General features: G+C 40.9%; 1 protein-coding gene across 2 annotated transcripts in view; it reads left to right on the forward strand.

The window, feature by feature from the left end:
• The window catches only part of LOC139571468 (ethanolamine-phosphate cytidylyltransferase-like), a 34771-nt gene extending 10420 nt beyond the window's left edge, over positions 1–24351 (forward strand). Inside the window, exons 2-13 of one of the 2 annotated variants that reach the window (XM_071394378.1) lie at positions 1183–1271; positions 3812–3973; positions 8673–8739; positions 10033–10117; positions 13066–13107; positions 14100–14238; positions 15499–15581; positions 17255–17332; positions 17534–17599; positions 19729–19794; positions 20595–20683; positions 22088–24351. In XM_071394378.1, coding sequence (XP_071250479.1) covers positions 1183–1271; positions 3812–3973; positions 8673–8739; positions 10033–10117; positions 13066–13107; positions 14100–14238; positions 15499–15581; positions 17255–17332; positions 17534–17599; positions 19729–19794; positions 20595–20683; positions 22088–22202 — 1081 coding nt within the window. In that variant the 3' untranslated portion in view covers positions 22203–24351. The remainder of the gene's footprint in view (positions 1–1182; positions 1272–3811; positions 3974–8672; positions 8740–10032; positions 10118–13065; positions 13108–14099; positions 14239–15498; positions 15582–17254; positions 17333–17533; positions 17600–19728; positions 19795–20594; positions 20684–22087) is intronic. The other variant, XM_071394387.1, reaches the window with a different exon arrangement.
• Positions 24352–25332: the final 981 nt, after the last annotated feature.

Raw genomic sequence — 25332 nt, forward strand, 5'->3', positions numbered from 1 at the left:
GCACAGCGCTGTTTATGACTTCAAGCCTATCAACTCCCGAGATTAGGCTGGCAATACTAAAGTGCCTATAAGAACATCCAATAGTCAAAGGTATATGAAATACAAATGGTATAGAGAGAAATTAATTCCTATAATAACTACAACCTAAAACTTCTTAACTGGGAATATTGAACCACCAGCTTTCATATGTTCTCATGTTCTGAGCAAGGAACTTAAACGTTAGCTTTTTTACATGGCACATATTGCGCGTTTACTTTCTTCTCCAACACTGTGTTTTTGCATTATTTAAACCAAATTGAACATGTGTCAAAAATAGAAAAATAGAACATAGACTGCCCACCCTAGTCACACCCTGGCCTAACCAAAATAGAGAATAAAAAGCCTCTCTATAGCCAGGGCGTGACAATTTTATTTATGTATTATATTAAGTTAAAATGAAAGTGTTCATTGTTAATTGTCATTATTACAAATATATATATAAAAAAAAATGGACAATTAATCGATATCGGCTTTTTTTGGTCCTCCAATAATCGGTATCTGTATCAGCGTTGAAAAATCATAATTGGTCGACCTCTACACAGGACAACAACGTCCTGTCATCTATAGTACCCATTATGACAAGCTTCATTGTATCTAATACCATGGTTCATAATGTTTATGACTGACTATGACAGATGGTATAATGTCTTATGTAGCTGTTATAAAGGCTTTATGAATCCATACATCAGGGGGCCGACAGTATAGCATTACCACTTGCTGTGCTAATTCTCACTGTACCTGTACCTCAACCACCACTGAGTGAGGAGCCGGAACAGACACCAAACGACTGCAGGGCCTGTCATGTCAGCAGTTTGAGTGATAGCAGGCTAATGCTAATGTCCACCTGTTAGTCATCACCGTGCTAGATTACTCTGTACCAATCTGGGCTATAATCTAATCAGCTACAGATGGAGGGCTCAGTGCTCGTCTCCATGGCTACTGTGGATGTAGTGACTCTGTTTCTCTGACTGTTAGTTTGGTGGTACTAGATGTACATTATGGACAGGTTTCCCAGAACCAGATTAAGCCTACTCCTATTTTACAAAACATTCTCAGTCCAGGAATAGGCTTAATCTGCGTCTTGGAAACTGACCCTATGAATGCTCCCTAGTATTAACTGTGGCTTTGTTATCCTTCCTCTAGCTATGACATGGTCCATTATGGTCACTCCAACCAGCTGCGGCAGGCCAAGGCCATGGGAGATTACCTCATCGTTGGAGTACACACAGACGGTAAGAGCTTCAGGGTTGGGGTTCCAGTCCCAGCATGCAACAGGGGAGCCTCCATCACACCAGGGCTGGGGTTCAAGTCCCAGCATGCAACAGGAGAGCCTCCATCACACCAGGGTTGGGGTTCCAGTCCCAGCATGCAACAGGGGAGCCTCCATCACACCAGGGTTGTGGTTCCAGTCCCAGCATGCAACAGGAGAGCCTCCATCACACCAGGGTTGGGGTTCCAGTCCCAGCATGCAACAGGAGAGCCTCCATCACACCAGGGTTGGGTTCCAGTCCCAGCATGCAACAGGAGAGTCTCCATCATACCAGGGGTTGTATTCATTAAGCACTGAACGTAAGAAAATGGATGGAAACAGGGAGGAGTTACCTGGACCAATACCAGGCGTTACCTTGTCCAATAAAAATGGTTAATTTCCGTTGTGGGCCCTAATGAATGTGGCCCTGAACTCCATGGAATAACCACCACCTCCCAATCCCCTCAGACGCCCAGACCCAGCATAGTGACCTCATCCTTTCAGCCCTCAACTGCCACTACCAGTCCCCCATTACATCTCCTACCCCAACCAAGACCCCAACCAGACCTGACCTGCATCACCTCAACGCAGAGCCAACACCCCCCAAACACACACACACACCAAAGCATCTCCCACCAGACCCTATCTCCTTCCTCCTTCTCTCCCAAACCCTTCAGCCTGACATGGGGAGGTGTCGGGCGGGCCAGCCTCCCACTGCTTTAATAACTCATCACCATCAGACACCAGGGTTGTGTTCATTAGGCACCAAATTAAATAAAAACAGACTGAAACAAGGATGGACTACCTGGATGGACTACCTGTTTTTCATTGCGTTTCCTAATGTACACGAGCCACTTGTGTGCTGTAAGATCTTGCAACTGTTGTGACAGTAGTAACACAGGGGCCCAAACAGTGGCTGGGACACAACAACACATCACAGCCTCCCATGGCACACTAGGGCACTCTGACACTGGGACCGACAGACACACTGACACGGGCGCCATGTCAGTGTTTACCATAACCCAGAACTACATGGCTTACCTCAAACAATAGAGCCTCACACACTGTGGTCTGTCAGGGACAAAGGAGCACATAGATAGTAGGCTATAACCTCTCTATCACAGAGAGAGAGAGAGAGAGAGAGAGAGAGAGAGAGAGAGAGAGAGAGAGAGAGAGAGAGAGAGAGAGAGAGAGAGAGAGAGAGAGAGAGAGAGAGAGAGAGAGAGAGAGAGAGAGAGAGAGAGAGAGAGAGAGAGAGAGAGAGAGAGAGAGAGAGAGAGAGAGAGAGAGAGAGAGAGAGAGAGAGAGAGAGAGAGAGAGAGAGAGAGAGAGAGAGAGAGAGAGAGAGAGAGAGAGAGAGAGAGAGAGAGAGAAGAGGTGTGAGAGAAGAGGTGTGAGAGAAGAGGTGTGAGAGAAGAGGTGTGAGAGGAGAGAGGTGTGAGAGAGAGAGAGAGAGAGAGAGAGGGGGGGGGAGAGGAGAGAGGTGTGAGAGAGAGAGGGGGGGGGGAGGAGAGAGGTGTGAGAGAGAGAGGTGAGAGGCGTGATAATGGATTATCTCTGCTACATTGTGGATAATGTACTGTACAGTCAGTGTAAAACTATTATACAGCTGGTCATGTATTTCTCTCCATCCCCCTATACCCCCCCCTTAGGTTTATAACAGACAAGGTCATTGTCACATCCAGTTTTGATGACTTTGCAAACAGATATACACAGACTGTAAAGCCCTTGTTATACCCACATTGATCATTTCTAGCCTGGACCCAGATCTGTTTGTGCTGCAAGCCAACTTCTATGGCAAGGCATGCCGGTGAGCACAGGGGTTAATTTGGCAGACAACACTAACAGTTCTGGGACCAGGCTGGATTATTTCACTTTATTGAAATAAATTCACAGTCAACCAAGTGTTGGCGGTCATACAGTATATCCCTGTGTTGTACACACTTTGTTATTGTTTGAGTCCATCACACTATCTACTGTAGCAGCCTGGTGGTCCAGTCTTTTGATGCTCTAGCCTACTATTTTCTTTCTTCGTTGTCATGCCAATGGTTGACAACAACATGACAGTTGGCTACAGCGCATGCAGTATAGCAGGGTTTCCCAAACTCGGTCCTGGGTCCCCCCTGGGTGCACGTTTTTGTCCCAGCACTACACAGCTGATTCAGATAATCAACTCATCATCAAGCTTTGATTATTTGAATCAGCTGTGTGTGTGTGGGGGATCTAAATGTGGACTGGAACTGATCACAGGACACTTGTTAAAGGGATAGTTCACTCAACTCATTTCATCATCATCACAGCTTTTTCTCTGTACTGAAAGTGCTCTATCTTGAACACTTAACTGCTGATATGGACACTTTTTGGGGGATCATATTAACAGTGTTCTAATGAACAAAATACTAAAAGATGAAGTCTCCCTTTAATGCCAGGTGAAAACACTCTCTACAGCTATTAGCTTCTGGTGGTCGGTGTGTTTTGATGAATATCAGTGACCATTAGTAATAATACCTCCTCACCCTGTAGGTGAGATCTCACAGCACAAGGGTCCCCCGGTCTTCACCCAGGCTGAACGATACAAGATGGTGAGAGCCATCAAGTGGGTGGATGAGATAGTGGAGGGAGCGCCATACGTCACCACACTGGAGACCCTGGACAAGTACACCAGTGACTTCTGTGTGCACGGAGGTGAGTTTGCTGAGATACTTGAATGGGTGGGCCGGTTCTGAAAATTCAGTTCATCTTTATTTAACCAGGATAGTATTAACACAATAACACAGTAACATAGTAACACAGTAACATAGTAACACAGTAACATAGTAACACAGTAACATAGTAACAGTAGTAACACATTAACAGTAGTAACACAGTAACAGTAGTAACATAGTAACACAGTAACATAGTAACACAGTAACATAGTAACACAGTAACATAGTAACAGTAGTAACACATTAACAGTAGTAACACAGTAACAGTAGTAACATAGTAACACAGTAACATAGTAAAATAGTAACATAGTAACACAGTAACACATTAACAGTAGTAACATAGTAACTGTAGTAACATAGTAACACAGTAACAGTAGTAATATAGTAACACAGTAACAGTAGTAACATAGTAACACAGTAACAGTAGTAACACAGTATCACAGTAACACAGTAACACAGTAACAGTAGTAACACAGTAACAGTAGTAACATAGTAACACAGTAACAGTAGTAACACAGTATCACAGTAACACAGTAACACAGTAACAGTAGTACCACAGTAACATAGTAACATAGTTACACAATAACACAGTAACAGTAGTACCACAGTAACATAGTAACATAGTAACACAGTAACACAGTAACATAGTAACCGTAGTAACATAGTAACACAGTAACATAGTAACACAGTAAGATAGTAACACAGTGACCCAGTAACATAGTAACACAGTAACAGTAGTAACATAGTAACTTATTAACACAGTAACATAGTAGCAAAGTAACATAGTAACATAATAGCACAGTAACACAGTAACACAGTAGAAAAGTAACAGTGACATAGTAGCATAGTAACTTATTAACACAGTAACAGTAGTAACACAGTAACAGTAGTAACACAGTAACAGTAGTAACACAGTAACAGTAGTAACACAGTAGCAGTGGTAACATAGTAACACAGTATCACAGTAACAGTAGTAACATAGAAACGTATTAACACAGTAACATAGTAACCGTAGTAACATAGTAGCACAGTAACACCGTAACACAGTACAAAAGTAACAGTGACACAGTGACATAGTAACATAGTAACTTATTAACACAGTAACATAGTAACACAGTAACTTATTAACATAGTAACATAGTAACACAGTAATAGTAGTAACCCAGTAACTTATTAACACAGTAACTTATTAACACAGTAACATTGTAACATAGTAACACAGTAACTTATTAACACAGTAACATAGTGACATAGTAATACAGTAACATAGTAACACAGTAACTTATTAACATAGTAACATAGTGACATAGTAATACAGTAACATAGTAACACAGTAACTTATTAACATAGTAACATAGTGACATAGTAATACAGTAACATAGTAACACAGTAACTTATTAACACAGTAACATAGTAACACAGTAACAGTAGTAACCCAGTAACTTATTAACACAGTAACATAGTGACATAGTAATACAGTAACATAGTAACACAGTAACTTATTAACATAGTAACATAGTGACATAGTAATACAGTAACATAGTAACACAGTAACTTATTAACATAGTAACATAGTAACACAGTAATAGTAGTAACCCAGTAACTTATTAACACAGTAACATTGTAACATAGTAACCCAGTAACTTATTAACACAGTAACATAGTGACATAGTAATACAGTAACATAGTAACACAGTAACTTATTAACATAGTAACATAGTAACACAGTAATACAGTAACATAGTAACACAGTAACTTATTAACACAGTAACAGTAGTAACCCAGTAACTTATTAACACAGTAACATAGTGACATAGTAATACAGTAACATAGTAACACAGTAACTTATTAACATAGTAACATAGTGACATAGTAATACAGTAACATAGTAACCCAGTAACTTATTAACACAGTAACATAGTGACATAGTAATACAGTAACATAGTAACACAGTAACTTATTAACACAGTAACATAGTAACACAGTAACAGTAGTAACCCAGTAACTTATTAACACAGTAACATAGTGACATAGTAATACAGTAACATAGTAACACAGTAACTTATTAACATAGTAACATAGTGACATAGTAATACAGTAACATAGTAACACAGTAACTTATTAACATAGTAACATAGTAACACAGTAATAGTAGTAACCCAGTAACTTATTAACACAGTAACATTGTAACATAGTAACCCAGTAACTTATTAACACAGTAACATAGTGACATAGTAATACAGTAACATAGTAACACAGTAACTTATTAACATAGTAACATAGTAACACAGTAATACAGTAACATAGTAACACAGTAACTTATTAACACAGTAACATTGTAACACAGTAACAGTAGTAACCCAGTAACTTATTAACACAGTAACATAGTGACATAGTAATACAGTAACATAGTAACACAGTAACTTATTAACACAGTAACATAGTGACATAGTAATACAGTAACATAGTAACACAGTAACTTATTAACATAGTAACATAGTGACATAGTAATACAGTAACATAGTAACCCAGTAACTTATTAACACAGTAACATAGTGACATAGTAATACAGTAACATAGTAACACAGTAACTTATTAACATAGTAACATAGTAACACAGTAATACAGTAACATAGTAACACAGTAACTTATTAACATAGTAACTTATTAACACAGTAACATAGTAACACAGTAACTTATTAACATAGTAACATAGTAACACAGTAATAGTAGTAACCCAGTAACTTATTAACACAGTAACTTATTAACACAGTAACATTGTAACACAGTAACAGTAGTAACCCAGTAACTTATTAACACAGTAACATAGTGACATAGTAATACAGTAACATAGTAACACAGTAACTTATTAACATAGTAACATAGTGACATAGTAATACAGTAACATAGTAACACAGTAACTTATTAACACAGTAACATAGTGACATAGTAATACAGTAACATAGTAACACAGTAACTTATTAACACAGTAACATAGTGACATAGTAATACAGTAACATAGTAACACAGTAACTTATTAACATAGTAACATAGTGACATAGTAATACAGTAACATAGTAACACAGTAACTTATTAACATAGTAACATAGTAACACAGTAATACAGTAACATAGTAACACAGTAACTTATTAACACAGTAACATTGTAACACAGTAACAGTAGTAGCCCAGTAACTTATTAACACAGTAACATAGTGACATAGTAATACAGTAACATAGTAACACAGTAACTTATTAACACAGTAACATAGTGACATAGTAATACAGTAACATAGTAACACAGTAACTTATTAACATAGTAACATAGTGACATAGTAATACAGTAACATAGTAACACAGTAACTTATTAACACAGTAACATAGTGACATAGTAATACAGTAACATAGTAACACAGTAACTTATTAACATAGTAACATAGTAACATAGTAATACAGTAACATAGTAACACAGTAACTTATTAACATAGTAACTTATTAACACAGTAACATAGTAACACAGTAACTTATTAACATAGTAACATAGTAACACAGTAATAGTAGTAACCCAGTAACTTATTAACACAGTAACTTATTAACACAGTAACATTGTAACACAGTAACAGTAGTAACCCAGTAACTTATTAACACAGTAACATAGTGACATAGTAATACAGTAACATAGTAACACAGTATCTTATTAACATAGTAACATAGTGACATAGTAATACAGTAACATAGTAACACAGTAACTTATTAACATAGTAACATAGTAACACAGTAATACAGTAACATAGTAACACAGTAACTTATTAACACAGTAACTTAGTGACATAGTAATACAGTAACATAGTAACACAGTAACTTATTAACATAGTAACATAGTGACATAGTAACACAGTAACTTATTAACATAGTAACATAGTAACACAGTAATACAGTAACATAGTAACACAGTAACTTATTAACACAGTAACTTATTAACACAGTAACATTGTAACACAGTAACAGTAGTAACCCAGTAACTTATTAACACAGTAACATAGTGACATAGTAATACAGTAACATAGTAACACAGTAACTTATTAACATAGTAACATAGTGACATAGTAATACAGTAACATAGTAACACAGTAACTTATTAACATAGTAACATAGTAACACAGTAATACAGTAACATAGTAACCCAGTAACTTATTAACACAGTAACTTAGTGACATAGTAATACAGTAACATAGTAACACAGTAACTTATTAACACAGTAACATAGTGACATAGTAATACAGTAACATAGTAACACAGTAACTTATTAACATAGTAACATAGTGACATAGTAATACAGTAACATAGTAACACAGTAACACAGTAACATATTAGCTCAGTGACATAGTAACATAGTAACTTATTAACCCATTGATATATTATATTAACATAGTAACATAGTAACACTGTGAGGAACTAGTAACACAAGCATTTCGCTGCATCCGCTATAACATCTGCTAAACTGTGTACGCGACCAATACACTTTTATTTTATTAAGTTTTCATATTTTGGGGGTTAATATCCTGTTTCGTGTTTTCCCAGTATCTAATGGTTCTATCTTGCCCCTTGACCTCCTGTAAAGTATCTCATGTCTGTCACCATGATCAGAATATAGCAGACATGTTGAATGTGTCATTTCAGATGACATCACACTAACAGTGGATGGGAAGGACACATACGAAGAGGTGAAGAGGTCAGGGAGGTACAGGTGAGAGTTACTCAAGCTGGAATGAACCTTGAACTAAAGCTGTCGTTAATAATATACACTGAACAAAAATATAAATGCAACATGTAAAGTGTTTCATGAGCTGAAATAAAAAATCCCAGAAATGTTCCATATGCACAAAAAGCTTATTTCTCTCAAATCAAAGCTCTAATTTGTTTATATCCTGTTAGTGAGCATTTCTCCTTTGCCAAGATAATCCATCCACCTGACAGGTATGGCATATGAAGATGCTGATTACACAGCATGATCATTACACAGGTGCACCTTGTGCTAGGGACAATAAAAGGCCACTCTAAAATGTGCAGTTTTGTCACACAACACAATGCCACAGATGCCTCAAGTTTTGAGGGAGCGTGCAATTGGCATGGTGACTGCAGGAATGTCCACCAGAGCTGTTGCCAGAGAATTGAATTTTCATTTCTATACCGTAAGCCTCCTCCAACGTCGTTTTAGAGAATTTGGCAGTGCGTCTCGCAACCGCAGACCACGTGTATGGCATCTTGTGGGCGAGCGGTTTGCTGATGTCAACATTGTGAACGGAGTGCCCCATGGTGGGGTTATGGTATGGGCAGGCATAAGCTGCAGAAAATGAACACAATTGCATTTTATCGATGGCAATTTGAATGAACAGAGATACCGTGACGAGATCCTGAGGCCCATTGTCGTGCCATTCATCCGCCGCCATCACCTCATGTGTTAGCATGATAATGCACAGCGCCATGTTGCAAGGATCTGTTACACAATTCCTGGAAGCTGAAAATGTCCCATTTCTTCCATGGCCTGCATACTCACCAGACATGTCACCCATTGAGCATGTTTGGGATGCTCTGGATCGATGTATATGACGTGTTCTAGTTCCCGACAATATCCAGCAACTTCACACAGCCATTGAAGAGGAGTGGGACAACATTCCACAGGTTACAATCAACAGCCTGATCAACTCTATGTGAAGGAGATGTGTTGTGCTGCATGAGGCAAATGGTGGTCACACCAGAAACTGACTGGTTTTCTGATTCACGACCCTACTTTAAAAAAAAAAGTTATCTGTGACCAACAGATGCATATCTGTATTCCCAGCCATACAATGAATGTATTTCAATTGACTGATTTCCTTATATGAACTGTAACTGCAAAATCTTAGAAATTGTTGCATTTTGCGTTTATATTTTGTTTAGTATATGATATATTATTGAATATATTATCATATTATTATTGCTGTTGTTATGCTCTGTCTACAATTGTAAAATTTTGTCTCGTGGCCTGGTGTTGTTCCAGGGAGTGCAAGCGAACCCAAGGAGTTTCTACCACAGACCTGGTCGGTCGCATGCTACTGATGACCAAAGCCCACCACAGCAACATAGTGAGTATAGCAACCCCTCATAGGTTACCATGGTGAGTATAGAAACACCTCATAGGTTACCATGGTGAGTATAGAAACACCTCATAGGTTACCATGGTGAGTATAGAAACCCCTCATAGGTTACCATAGTGAGTATAGAAACCCCTCATAGGTTACCATGGTGAGTATAGAAACCCCTCATATGTTACCATAGTGAGTATAGAAACCCCTCATAGGTTACCATAGTGAGTATAGAAACCCCTCATAGGTTACCATGGTGAGTATAGAAACCCCTCATAGGTTACCATAGTGAGTATAGCAACCCCTCATAGGTTACCATGGTGAGTATAGAAACACCTCATAGGTTACCATGGTGAGTATAGCAACCCCTCATAGGTTACCATGGTGAGTATAGAAACACCTCATAGGTTACCATGGTGAGTATAGCAACCCCTCATAGGTTACCATGGTGAGTATAGAAACCCCTCATAGGTTACCATGGTGAGTATAGCAACCCCTCATAGGTTACCATGGTGAGTATAGCAGCCCCTCATAGGTTACCATAGTGAGTATAGCAACCCCTCATAGGTTACCATGGTGAGTATAGCAGCCCCTCATAGGTTACCATGGTGAGTATAGCAACCCCTCATAGGTTACCATGGTGAGTATAGCAACCCCTCATAGGTTACCATGGTGAGTATAGCAACCCCTCATAGGTTACCATGGTGAGTATAGAAACCCCTCATAGGTTACCATGGTGAGTATAGAAACCCCTCATAGGTTACCATGGTGAGTATAGCAACCCCTCATAGGTTACCATGGTGAGTATAGCAACCCCTCATAGGTTACCATGGTGAGTATAGCAACCCCTCATAGGTTACCATGGTGAGTATAGAAACCCCTCATAGGTTACCATAGTGAGTATAGCAACCCCTCATAGGTTACCATAGTGAGTATAGCAACCCCTCATAGGTTACCATGGTGAGTATAGAAACCCCTCATAGGTTACCATGGTGAGTATAGCAACTCCTCATAGGTTACCATGGTGAGTATAGCAACCCCTCATAGGTTACCATGGTGAGTATAGCAACCCCTCATAGGTTACCATGGTGAGTATAGCAACCCCTCATATGTTACCATAGTGAGTATAGCAACCCCTCATAGATTACCATGGTGAGTATAGCAACCCCTCATAGGTTACCATGGTGAGTATAGCAACCCCTCATATGTTACCATAGTGAGTATAGCAACCCCTCATAGATTACCATGGTGAGTATAGCAACTCCTCATAGGTTACCATGGTGAGTATAGCAACCCCTCATAGGTTACCATGGTGAGTATAGCAACCCCTCATAGGTTACCATGGTGAGTATAGCAACCCCTCATATGTTACCATAGTGAGTATAGAAACCCCTCATAGGTTACCATGGTGAGTATAGCAACCCCTCATAGGTTACCATAGTGAGTATAGCAACCCCTCATAGATTACCATGGTGAGTATAGCAACCCCTCATAGGTTACCATGGTGAGTATAGAAACCCCTCATAGGTTACCATGGTGAGTATAGCAGCCCCTCATAGGTTACCATAGTGAGTATAGCAACCCCTCATAGGTTACCATGGTGAGTATAGCAACCCCTCATAGGTTACCATGGTGAGTATAGCAGCCCCTCATAGGTTACCATAGTGAGTATAGAAACCCCTCATAGGTTACCATGGTGAGTATAGCAACCCCTCATAGGTTACCATAGTGAGTATAGAAACCCCTCATAGGTTACCATGGTGAGTATAGCAACCCCTCATAGGTTACCATGGTGAGTATAGCAACCCCTCATAGGTTACCATGGTGAGTATAGAAACCCCTCATAGGTTACCATGGTGAGTATAGAAACCCCTCATAGGTTACCATAGTGAGTATAGCAACCCCTCATAGGTTACCATGGTGAGTATAGAAACCCCTCATAGGTTACCATAGTGAGTATAGCAACCCCTCATAGGTTACCATAGTGAGTATAGAAACCCCTCATAGGTTACCATGGTGAGTATAGCAACCCCTCATAAGTTACCATGGTGAGTATAGCAACCCCTCATAGGTTACCATGGTGAGTATAGAAACCCCTCATAGGTTACCATGGTGAGTATAGAAACCCCTCATAGGTTACCATAGTGAGTATAGCAACCCCTCATAGGTTACCATGGTGAGTATAGAAACCCCTCATAGGTTACCATGGTGAGTATAGAAACCCCTCATAGGTTACCATGGTGAGTATAGAAACCCCTCATAGGTTACCATGGTGAGTATAGAAACCCCTCATAGGTTACCATGGTGAGTATAGAAACCCCTCATAGGTTACCATAGTGAGTATAGCAACCCCTCATAGGTTACCATGGTGAGTATAGAAACCCCTCATAGGTTACCATGGTGAGTATAGCAACCCCTCATAGGTTACCATAGTGAGTATAGAAACCCCTCATAGGTTACCATAGTGAGTATAGAAACCCCTCATAGGTTACCATGGTGAGTATAGAAACACCTCATAGGTTACCATAGTGAGTATAGAAACCCCTCATAGGTTACCATAGTGAGTATAGCAACCCCTCATAGGTTACCATAGTGAGTATAGCAACCCCTCATAGGTTACCATGGTGAGTATAGCAACCCCTCATAGGTTACCATGGTGAGTATAGCAACCCCTCATAGGTTACCATGGTGAGTATAGCAACCCCTCATAGGTTACCATGGTGAGTATAGAAACCCCTCATATGTTATCATAGTGAGTATAGCAACCCCTCATAGGCTACAATAGGACCAGGAGTTCTTCCACTTCAGTTGAATTTCCACTTAGTCTCCGGTTGACATCAAAAATGTAGAAGTCATGATTTGCTCCTATCTGTCATGTCTCCGAGCTCCTGTTGTTACAAGTGAATAATAGATGAAGTGAAGCCTGTTTCCTCTCCTGTGTCCCTCAGGGCCATTCAGACTATCAACAGCACACAGACAACTTTGGCAAGGTAGGTCCCATGTCTACTCTCATACAAGTACAACTTTAATAAAAGTTATTTTTTTAAATCCCACAAAGGCTCACTCTGTGAAATGCACAGCTGTCTGTTTTTGATCATTTAAATAAAGAAGAGCCCTTTAAAAATCAGAGTGCACTTGACCATAGCAACTGCTTTGTCATGGTCTACTATTTGTGTCCAAATCCTGGGTAGACGTTCTCTGCTACAGCTTTAGTTCCCCCCCAACTCTCGCCAACTCTCTCTCTGAAACAAAGGGCGTTATTGTGGTGCCCAGTTGATAATCAAAACGGTGGGCCTGGCCAGGTGGTAATGAATACCACCTCTGTTCCCTCTGAATGCAGAAACTGACCAGAGGATCTACATTTGAACGACGTTTGGATTCCAAATGGGGGTGGGGAAAGAGAACGGTACTTTAGAATGATCACCGTTACCTAACAAATGTTCTCATTTTCAAACGTTGAAAGAGAGAGAGAAATATATTTGGCCAGTGTTGAATAAATGTGTTGGGGGCTCTGACGGACATTGAGATATACCTCACAGCGCTGACTGACTGGCTACTGGATGTTCAAGAAGAGGGATCTCAGATGGTGTTTTACTCATTTGGCCACTGGGTGGCGCAGTGTGATCATTTTCTCCTATGAGAAAAGACCATAGTGAATATTGAATACCAACTTTGAATACCAAATGCTATAGGATTTTAATAAGTCAAGCTGCCACATACTGGCATGGTGTGTTGTTCCCCTTTCTGCCCATTGAACACATTTATGGACAATACTTCATTCCATTTAGGGGACTCTAAATCTTTTGGCACAATAACTCCCTCAGAGGTTCCACCTGTATAGCCTCTGTGAGGAATAGCATACAGCATCATCTATTACTCAGCGTAATGATATCATTCCTTTGCTGGCTTGGAATGAACATTTAGTCGTGGTTTGTCAAGTGCTACACTGTTATTTATACTTTGTGCATTATGGATGTTGCAGGGTCCGAAGGGCCACAGTCCGTGGACGGGGGTGTCCCAGTTCCTCCAGACGTCCCAGAAGATTATCCAGTTTGCCTCAGGACAGGAGCCTCAGCCTGGGGACACCATCATCTATGTGGCTGGAGCGTTCGACCTCTTCCGTATCCTCTGTCTGGTGGCTCCATGAACGCACTACTTTCAATTGCATGTGTTTGATACCATTCCATTCGTTGCATTCCAGCCAATACAATGGCTGGAATCCCGCATGGTGATGTCTCCCTCCACCAGACTCCTTATATTTACCATGTCTGGTGCCAGGAGCTTTTCCTGACCATGTCGATAATATGAAGTGTGTTGATACAGGTAACTGCCTAAATAAAGGAAACACCAACATAAAGTGTCTTAATAGGGTGTTGGGCCACCACGAGCCAGAACAGCTTCATTCTGCCTTGGCATACATTCTACAAGTGTCTGGAACTCTATTTGAGGGATGAGACACCATTATTCCACAAACAAATCCATAATTTGGTGTTTTGTTGATAGTGGTGGAAAACGCTGTCTCAGACGTCGCTCCAGAATGTCCCATAAGTGTTCAATTGGGTTGAGATCTGGTGACTGAGACGGCCATGGCATATGGTTTACATCGTTTTCCTGCTCATTTAGCGACCACTCATGTCCTGTAGATGGGGACATTGTCATCTTATGGTGGCATTGCCATGGTAGCCAAAAATAATGGCTTACCCAGCATTTTTTTCATCACCCTAGGCATGATGGGATGTTAATTGCTGAATGAAATCAGGAACCACACCTTTGTGGAAGCACCTGCTTTCAATATACTTCTGTATCCCTCATTTACTCAAGTGACTCCTTTATTTTGGCAGTTACATGTACATAAGAATGGTTTGACTTGTTACTAAGGCCTTCTCTGACAGCTTTGAAGGCCCTGATGGTAAGATACATCAATGTCAGGTGACTCTATACACTCATATCTACCATGTTAGAGCAAAGAGTTGTTATTTTCTGACCATTTGACCTGACCAAGAAAAAGTGGGCCATAGAAAGACAAACACCCCTCATGCTAGTGTAACCGATGTGAAATGGCTAGCTAGTTAGCGGGGTGCGCGCTAATAGCGTTTCAATCGGTGACGTCACTCGCTCTGAGACCTTGAAGTAGTTGTTCCCCTTGCAAGGCTTTTGTGGAGCGATGGGTAACAGCTATACTGTTACACTACCTAGCTGCACTATACTTATGTGACGTAGATGTTGTATATTTCTATAACTGGCTGGTCCTGTGGTCAGCCAAAACACCCCCAGTCATCTACAGTGTATGGAGAGGTTTGAGATTATAGACTGGACTCAGAGGCCTAGTTTGTAGATACTATAGTTGTTGTTGTCGTCGGCCTTGACCAATGTCTTCTCAGATATCGGCCATGTGGACTTCCTGGAGGCGGTTTCCAGGCTTTCAGACAAGCCATATGTTATAGTGGGGTTACACTTTGACCAGGTGAGTCAGACAAGCCATATGTTATAGTGGGGTTACACTTTGACCAGGTGAGTCTGACAAGCCATATGTTATAGTGGGGTTACACTTTGACCAGGTGAGTCTGACAAGCCATATGTTATAGTGGGGTTACACTTTGACCAGGTGAGTCAGACAAGCCATATGTTATAGTGGGGTTACACTTTGACCAGGTGAGTCTGACAAGCCATATGTTATAGTGGGGTTACACTTTGACCAGGTGAGTCAGACAAGCCATATGTTATAGTGGGGTTACACTTTGACCAGGTGAGTCTGACAAGCCATATGTTATAGTGGGGTTACACTTTGACCAGGTGAGTCTGACAAGCCATATGTTATAGTGGGGTTACACTTTGACCAGGTGAGTCTGACAAGCCATATGTTATAGTGGGGTTACACTTTGACCAGGTGAGTCTGACAAGCCATATGTTATAGTGGGGTTACACTTTGACCAGGTGAGTCAGACAAGCCATATGTTATAGTGGGGTTACACTTTGACCAGGTGAGTCAGACAAGCCATATGTTATAGTGGGGTTACACTTTGACCAGGTGAGTCAGACAAGCCATATGTTATAGTGGAGTTACACTTTGACCAGGTGAGTCAGACAAGCCATATGTTATAGTGGAGTTACACTTTGACCAGGTGAGTCTGACAAGCCATATGTTATAGTGGGGTTACACTTTGACCAGGTGAGTCAGACAAGCCATATGTTATAGTGGGGTTACACTTTGACCAGGTGAGTCAGACAAGCCATATGTTATAGTGGGGTTACACTTTGACCAGGTGAGTCAGACAAGCCATATGTTATAGTGGAGTTACACTTTGACCAGGTGAGTCAGACAAGCCATATGTTATAGTGGAGTTACACTTTGACCAGGTGAGTCTGACAAGCCATATGTTATAGTGGGGTTACACTTTGACCAGGTGAGTCAGACAAGCCATATGTTATAGTGGGGTTACACTTTGACCAGGTGAGTCTGACAAGCCATATGTTATAGTGGGGTTACACTTTGACCAGGTGAGTCAGACAAGCCATATGTTATAGTGGGGTTACACTTTGACCAGGTGAGTCAGACAAGCCATATGTTATAGTGGGGTTACACTTTGACCAGGTGAGTCAGACAAGCCATATGTTATAGTGTGGTTACACTTTGGCCAGGTGAGTCAGACAAGCCATATGTTATAGTGGGTTTACACTTTGACACAATCTGGTCTATTGTCTCCTCAGTTCAGCTGTAAAATAGATACATTCTGGGTAACAATTACTGTAATAATTGTGCATTAAAATGGACAAAAAATGGCTTTTTAGCAAAAAAAACGATTTCTCAAGCAAGAATTTTGCAAGGACTGTCTAGGAGTGGTCTCAGTGGGGAGAGGAAAATGTAAAACTAGCTGTTATTGACAGAGAGGTTTGGAACTCTTTGTTATTGGTCTGTTAACCAATTTACCGCCTGGTGATGGCTTTCAAGGGCAATGTTCCCACAATGTTCTCGGCGATCCCGTTCACGGTAAACGCTGCATATTTCGGCTCAGTCAGAAATTGCCTTTAAAAACCACAATGCCTATAACCAACCCAGTGTCAAATTAAACCCTGGCACTGATAGTGGAAATTTGCGTCATCTTATTCTTACTTTTGGGTTTTGTGTGAATTTTTCAGGAGGTGAATCGCTACAAAGGGAAGAATTACCCCATTATGAACGTTCATGAGAGAACACTCAGTGTGCTGGCCTGTCGAGTAAGTTCTCTCTCCTTCTCTTTCATAAGAGATACTGTACATCTCTTTTATAAGAGTAATTTTGTAAATTGTGTGTATCCTGGGCTCCCTTGTGAAAGAGACCTTGGTCTCAATGGGACTGTTAAAATAAAGGTAAAATAAAATGATGAGAAGTGATGAGTATATTAATCTAATGTGCTTCTGTTCTGTTTCTGTCTGCAGTATGTCTCTGAGGTGGTGATTGGTGCGCCTTATGCAGTCACGAGAGAGTTACTAGACCACTTCAAGGTAAGGGCTCAAGACACTACACTTGTTCTGCAGAGCCATTTGAACCAGGCTGAGCATGGTAACTTTGGAGTTACCTTTGGAAACTCCAAAGGTACAGTGTGTTATTGTTGGGTCTCACCCTGCATGGTATCTACAGTGGGTTAGTGTTGGGCCTCATCATGCATGGTATCTACAGTGGGTTAGTGTTGGGTCTCACCCTGCATGGTATCTACAGTGGGTTAGTGTTGGGTCTCACCCTGCATGGTATCTACAGTGGGTTAGTGTTGGGTCTCACTCTGCATGGTATCTACAGTGGGTTAGTGTTGGGTCTCACCCTGCATGGTATCTACAGTGGGTTAGTGTTGGGTCTCACCCTGCATGGTATCTACAGTGGGTTAGTGTTGGGTCTCACCCTGCATGGTATCTACAGTGGGTTAGTGTTGGGTCTCACCCTGCATGGTATCTACAGTGGGTTAGTGTTGGGTCTCACCCTGCATGGTATCTACAGTGGGTTAGCGTTGGGTCTCACCCTGCATGGTATCTACAGTGGGTTAGTGTTGGGTCTCACCCTGCATGGTATCTACAGTGGGTTAGTGTTGGGTCTCACCCTGCATGGTATCTACAGTGGGTTAGTGTTGGGTCTCACCCAGCATGGTATCTACAGTGGGTTAGTGTTGGGTCTCACCCTGCATGGTATCTACAGTGGGTTAGTGTTGTGTCTCACCCTGCATGGTATCTACAGTGGGTTAGTGTTGGGTCTCACCCTGCATGGTATCTACAGTGGGTTAGTGTTGGGCCTCATCATGCATGGTATCTACAGTGGGTTATTGTTGGGCCTCATCATGCATGGTATCTACAGTGGGTTAGTGTTGGGTCTCACCCTGCATGGTATCTACAGTGGGTTAGTGTTGGGTCTCATCCTGCATGGTATCTACAGTGGGTTAGTGTTGGGTCTCACCCTGCATGGTATCTACAGTGGGTTAGTGTTGGGTCTCACCCTGCATGGTATCTACAGTGGGTTAGTGTTGGGTCTCATCATGCATGGTATCTACAGTGGGTTAGTGTTGGGTCTCACCCTGCATGGTATCTACAGTGGGTTAGTGTTGGGTCTCATCCTGCATGGTATCTACAGTGGGTTAGTGTTGGGTCTCACCCAGCATGGTATCTACAGTGGGTTAGTGTTGGGTCTCACTCTGCATGGTATCTACAGTGGGTTAGTGTTGGGTCTCATCCTGCATGGTATCTACAGTGGGTTAGTGTTGGGTCTCATCCTGCATGGTATCTACAGTGGGTTAGTGTTGGGTCTCACCCAGCATGGTATCTACAGTGGGTTAGTGTTGGGTCTCACTCTGCATGGTATCTACAGTGGGTTAGTGTTGGGTCTCATCATGCATGGTATCTACAGTGGGTTAGTGTTGGGTCTCACCCTGCATGGTATCTACAGTGGGTTAGTGTTGGGTCTCATCCTGCATGGTATCTACAGTGGGTTAGTGTTGGGTCTCACCCTGCATGGTATCTACAGTGGGTTAGTGTTGGGTCTCACCCTGCATGGTATCTACAGTGGGTTAGTGTTGGGTCTCACCCTGCATGGTATCTACAGTGGGTTAGTGTTGGGTCTCACCCAGCATGGTATCTACAGTGGGTTAGTGTTGGGTTTCACCCTGCATGGTATCTACAGTGGGTTAGTGTTGGGTCTCACCCTGCATGGTATCTACAGTGGGTTAGTGTTGGGTCTCACCCTGCATGGTATCTACAGTGTGTTATTGTTGGGTCTCACCCTGCATGGTATCTACAGTGGGTTAGTGTTGGGTCTCACTCTGCATGGTATCTACAGTGGGTTAGTGTTGGGTCTCACCCAGCATGGTATCTACAGTGGGTTAGTGTTGGGTCTCACCCTGCATGGTATCTACAGTGGGTTAGTGTTGGGTCTCACCCTGCATGGTATCTACAGTGGGTTAGTGTTGGGTCTCACCCAGCATGGTATCTACAGTGGGTTAGTGTTGGGTCTCACCCTGCATGGTATCTACAGTGGGTTAGTGTTGTGTCTCACCCTGCATGGTATCTACAGTGGGTTAGTGTTGGGTCTCACCCTGCATGGTATCTACAGTGTGTTATTGTTGGGTCTCATCATGCATGGTCTACTTCTGCAGGTGGACCTTGTGTGTCATGGGAAGACAGAGGTGCATCCTGACAAAGATGGGTCTGACCCCTATGCCGTGAGTACCCTGCGCCTTTTTCTGACACAACTCTGTTCCTAAAAAACAATGTGCTTGTGCACTCCAATTGATACAAACTATAAGGCCATGTGGACTTGGTATAAGGTGCTCTTTGAAAGGGTAGACTATGACTGGCAGAAAACTACAAGGCCACGTGGACTTGGTATAAGGTGCTCTTTGAAAGGGTAGACTATGACTGGCAGAAAACTATAAGCCCACGTGGACTTGGTATAAGGTGCTCTTTGAAAGGGTAGACTATGACTGGCAGAAAACTATAAGGCCATGTGGACTTGGTATATTTTACATTTACCTAATTTAGCAGACGCTCTTATCCAGAGCAATTAGGGTAAAGTGACTTGCTCAAAGGAACATCAACAGATTTTTCACCTAGTCAGCTCGGAGATTCGAACCAGCAACCTTTCGGTTACTGGCCCAATGCACTTAACCACTAGACTACCTGCCGCCGTATAAGATACTCTTTGAAAGGGTTGTGTATGACTAGCAGAAAACCAAAGGGGATAATGGCCACCACTTTGGTAAATGAAAAATGTTGAACAATTTATCATGGGGCTTACAGTACTTTTCCCATCAAGGCATTCTCACAGAACAATGTAGGGATGAACTTCTTCATTTAAAAAGCCTTTGTTACTTGGTTACTAAGTGGTTACAATGTATTTGGAAGACTGATATAATATACCGTATAGTATATAATAACATATGCCATTTTTTGCTAACTTTTATCCAAAGCGTGCAATGTCTAAGTGAATGTTTAAGTGTGGACTGTGTTTCTCTAAATGCAGGAGCCCAGGAAGAAAGGAATACTGCACACTGTGGACAGTATGAACAGCCTCACCACTGATAGTATTGTTCAGAGGATCATCAAAAACAGGTGAGGGCAGGAAGAAGTGAGATAACCTGGTATGTCACATCATCATGATAATATCTCTGTAGTTTCAATGATGCTAAGGTCACGTCATTATGAAAATATAACTGTATAGTTTTAATGATGCTAAGGTCACGTCATCATGATAATATCTCTGTAGTTTTAATGATGCTAAGGTCACGTCATCATGAAAATATAACTGTATAGTTTTAATGATGCTAAGGTCACGTCATCATGAAAATATAACTGTATAGTTTTAATGATGCTAAGGTCACGTCATCATGAAAATATAACTGTATAGTTTTAATGATGCTAAGGTCACGTCATCATGATAATATCTCTGTAGTTTTAATGATGCTAAGGTCACGTCATCATGATAATATCTCTGTCGTTTTAATGATGCTAAGGTCACGTCATCATGATAATATCTCTGTCATTTTAATAATGCTAAGGTCACGTCATCAAGATAATATCTCTGTCGTTTTAATAATGCTAAGGTCACATCATCATGATAATATCTCTGTAGTTTAAATGATGCTAAGGTCACGTCATCATGATAATATCTCTGTAGTTTTAATGATGCTAAGGTCACATCATCATGAAAATATAACTGTATAGTTTTAATGATGCTAAGGTCACGTCATCATGATAATATCTCTGTAGTTTTAATGATGCTAAGGTCACGTCATCATGATAATATCTCTGTCGTTTTAATAATGCTAAGGTCACATCATCAAGATAATATCTCTGTCGTTTTAATAATGCTAAGGTCACGTCATCATGATAATATCTCTGTCGTTTTAATAATGCTAAGGTCACGTCATCAAGATAATATCTCTGTCGTTTTAATAATGCTATGGTCACGTCATCAAGATAATATCTCTGTCGTTTTAATAATGCTAAGGTCACGTCATCATGATAATATCTCTGTAGTTTAAATGATGCTAAGGTCACGTCATCATGATAATATCTCTGTAGTTTTAATGATGCTAAGGTCACATCATCATGAAAATATTGGGGATAAGTAAAGAAAGTCACACCCTATATTACTCCCAGTAACCTTTCTCTACTTTGTAAGTGTATGAACCGTTTGTCTGAACCGGCACAGCATTTTGGGTGTGCGTTTTCAGCTCCCACTATAAAATGATATAATAACACTAACTACCATTTAGCAGATTGTTTTATCCAAAGCGACTTACAGTCATGCACGCATACATTTTACGTACAGGTAGTCCCGGGAATCGAACCCACTATCCTGGCGTTGCAAGCATCATGCGCTACCAAGACATTCCAATTATACTATACTCTAAATCACAGAAGGGTAAATATTCCATGCGTTACCATGATGGTTTTAACCAATAGCCGTCTGCATACTATTGAAAACTCCCCTCTGTGTCCCCTGCGATGTAGGCTGCTGTTCGAGGCCAGGAACCAGAAGAAAGAGGCCAAAGAGATGGCTGTGATCCAGGCCATGAAGAGACGAGAGGAGGAGAAGGGCAAGGAGAGAGCCCAGGCTGTGCTCTAGGACGACAGGCCCGAAGGAGCATTCCCCCCACGAGGAACCATTGACCACCCTCAGAGTCAATCTGAGACTGACTAAACCCAATACATCTAACCCCCACCACCAATGCAGCGCAGTCAATCCACCTCACCTGTGTTCCAACTCCCAACCAACACCCTCCAGGTCACACACTCCCCTTACCAACAGCCAGACAGCGAGCCTTTGTTTCCAACATGCAGTATTCTTACAATGGGAGTTCTGTTGTAGGTTCGACATGATAACATGTTAGGTGAGGCTGTTTTCTTTGTCTTAATATCTTAATACAGGCTGTATGCATTTACATGTCCTTTATTTCTTATGGTTTGACAAACCACCTTAACAGTATAGACATCTCACTGTCTCCCCTTCCCTCACTGAGTTATAACCAGACAAGGAACCAGAAGGCCCAACAAAGTTACTGGGTTATAATCAGACAAGGAAAAGGAAGGCCCAACATAGTCACTGAGTTAGAACCAGCCAGACAGGGAACCAGAAGTCCCAGCCTAGTCTTGTGGAACCAGACAGGTGTGTCTCTAAATAAATCTGTCTGTGCGAGTTAACGCCAGACTAATATTTGTTTTCTAAATAATTATCATAATGCAAGTTCTTTTTCATGGGGTTGATTGAGCTTTATTAAATAGGAGAATTATGAATGATTCATTTCTGGGAGAAATAGTGTGGTTAGGTTGAAGTCTGTCGGCCGAGGCTTGGGCTTGTTGCTTTGGAGACCCATCAAACCACCTCTGCTGCTCCTCGCACAGCGATTATTGAACAACCAACACATTGGATGCATCCAAAATGGCACCCTTTTTCCTATATAGTGCACTATTTTTAACATGGACCTGATGGTCAACAGTAATGCATTAAATAGGGAATAGGGTGTCATTTCAGATGCAGCCGTTGTCATTCTCCAAAGGACTGTTGCTGCTGTCGTCGTGGCAATGGGCTGATCCCCTCACAACTTACAGTCCTATCTTATCTATCTCTGTATATATGTACTGTATGTATGTATTATAAATTAATATTAACCAGGAGAACTCTCTGGAAAATGTTGAAACCACTAGAGGTGTTCAGGGATGGGTTTGAAAATGTACCATCTCTGTGAGAGCCGATTGGTCGATTTTACCTTGGGAAAAGCTGAGGTCATTAATGATTCAAGCTTTCTATCAGAGACTACCCTCAGCTTTCGGACAGTTTTAATCAGTTTCTAGAAGAGAAACGGAATTGAATATTACACTCTTAGAAAAAAGGGTTCCGAAAGGCTTATTCGGCTGTGCCCATAGAAGAACCCTTTTGGGTTCCAAGTAGAACCCTTTTTGGTTCCATTTTGAATCCAGGTAGAACCCTTTGGCAACCCCAAAAGTTTCTACCTGGAACCAAAAAGAGTATTTCAAAGGGTTATCCTATGGGGACAGCTGAAGAACCCTTTTGGGTTCTATATAGCACCTTTTGTGTAGATGGGCCAATCTATGGGACCTCATGTAGATAATACTACCAGAACGTACTGACTGGAAAGCCTTGGAACTGTTCTATGTTATAGAATGAATCTATAATATAGATAGAACGGTTCTCCACTACAACAAATGCAAACTATTATTCCAGGACCCATTGCCCAACCTTTGAGCGCAGTTCTTGTTTTAACCACAGCAGGTCACTCTTCCTCTGTAAAAGACTCTACTTATCCTTGCACATTCTGGTAGAGCACTGAACTGACTTTTAACCAGACGCTTTTAATGGCAAATTATTTTAAACGATAGGAGATTATGAAATATGTACGGTGCTGTTAACTTAGATAAACTAATGACCTTTTACTGTCATACGATCAACAGTCTTAATCAAACCTCTGGAGAAGAAATCACCATTTCAAAACGTTAATCGGATTAAATACTATATTTTTCATAAATGTATATTTTTCAGTCAGACCACCTCGACATGAACTCTGGTTGGTTTCATATGTTTCAAAAGCATATAAAATGTTGTCTGTCTATAAAGTTGGAATGTATTCAATGTACTGTATAGGCTACAGTGATCTCCTATGTATGTTATTGACAACTCTGATCTTCTAAATGACAAACGCTGTGGAATTTGGTACAGTATATTATCATTGTCAATAATAACAACTCCATCTGAAAAACTGTGTTGGTCATCTTGACCTTGTCTCCTTATTTTAAAAACGATTTTACTAATAGAAGGTGTGTTAGGGCGATCATTTTCGCTGCCTAGTTGTTCTTAAAGGATCAATTTACCACAATTTTTTTTATTTTTTTTTGTATTTTGGACCATGCATGTCAGCAGTTAAGGGCTCTATTCAATCAGTATCGCGGAAATTCAGTGTTACAGCGTGGTTGAAATTTAAAGGCAATGTTCACGCGTTAGCAGAGACTGCATTCACGGTAAAAGCTGCATATGTCGGCTCAATCGGAAATTACCTGCGAATTTCGATCAAGCAATCTGTAACGCTTCTGCAATACAGATTGAATAGAGCAATACGTTTTCAAGATAGGGAACTTTAGATAAAAATAAAAGTGTGATGATGGTGCGATTTGCATCATCACACTTTTAGCTTTTTACTAAAAGTGCTCTATCTTGACAACTTAGGGTCTTGCACCATATCTACAGTGGACTAATGAGCAAAATACTTGAAGATAATTTGAGTAAAGCGATCTTTATAGGCAAAGGCATTATAAAGGTAATCATCATCATTCATTAAAGAGTATGAGGTCATGTGTTGGACAGATAAGTGAACGTTTGATCAGCCTAAATTAGGGTCAAATTGCATCTATCAATCACTTCACACTACAAAGTCGGGAAATGTCAGTTCATTACTCTGACCATTTTTAATTAGCCCGAGCCTAATTAGTGTGCAGTGTATCCTCATTCCTCATACAGAAAAGTGATATATTGAATATACAGTGGAGAATTAACACTTTCTATGAAGTAGGTCAACATTTGTACAATGCTTTATATTATAATATCCTTTATAATGTGTTATGACACTGACTATACACTGAGTGTACAAAATATTACGTTCCTAATATCTTGTTGCAACCCCTTTTGCCCTCAGAACAGCCTCAATTCGTTGGGGCATGGACTCTAGAAGGTGTTGAAAGCATTC

Source organism: Salvelinus alpinus, chromosome 1, assembly GCF_045679555.1.
Source record: "Salvelinus alpinus chromosome 1, SLU_Salpinus.1, whole genome shotgun sequence".
NCBI lineage: Eukaryota > Metazoa > Chordata > Actinopteri > Salmoniformes > Salmonidae > Salvelinus > Salvelinus alpinus.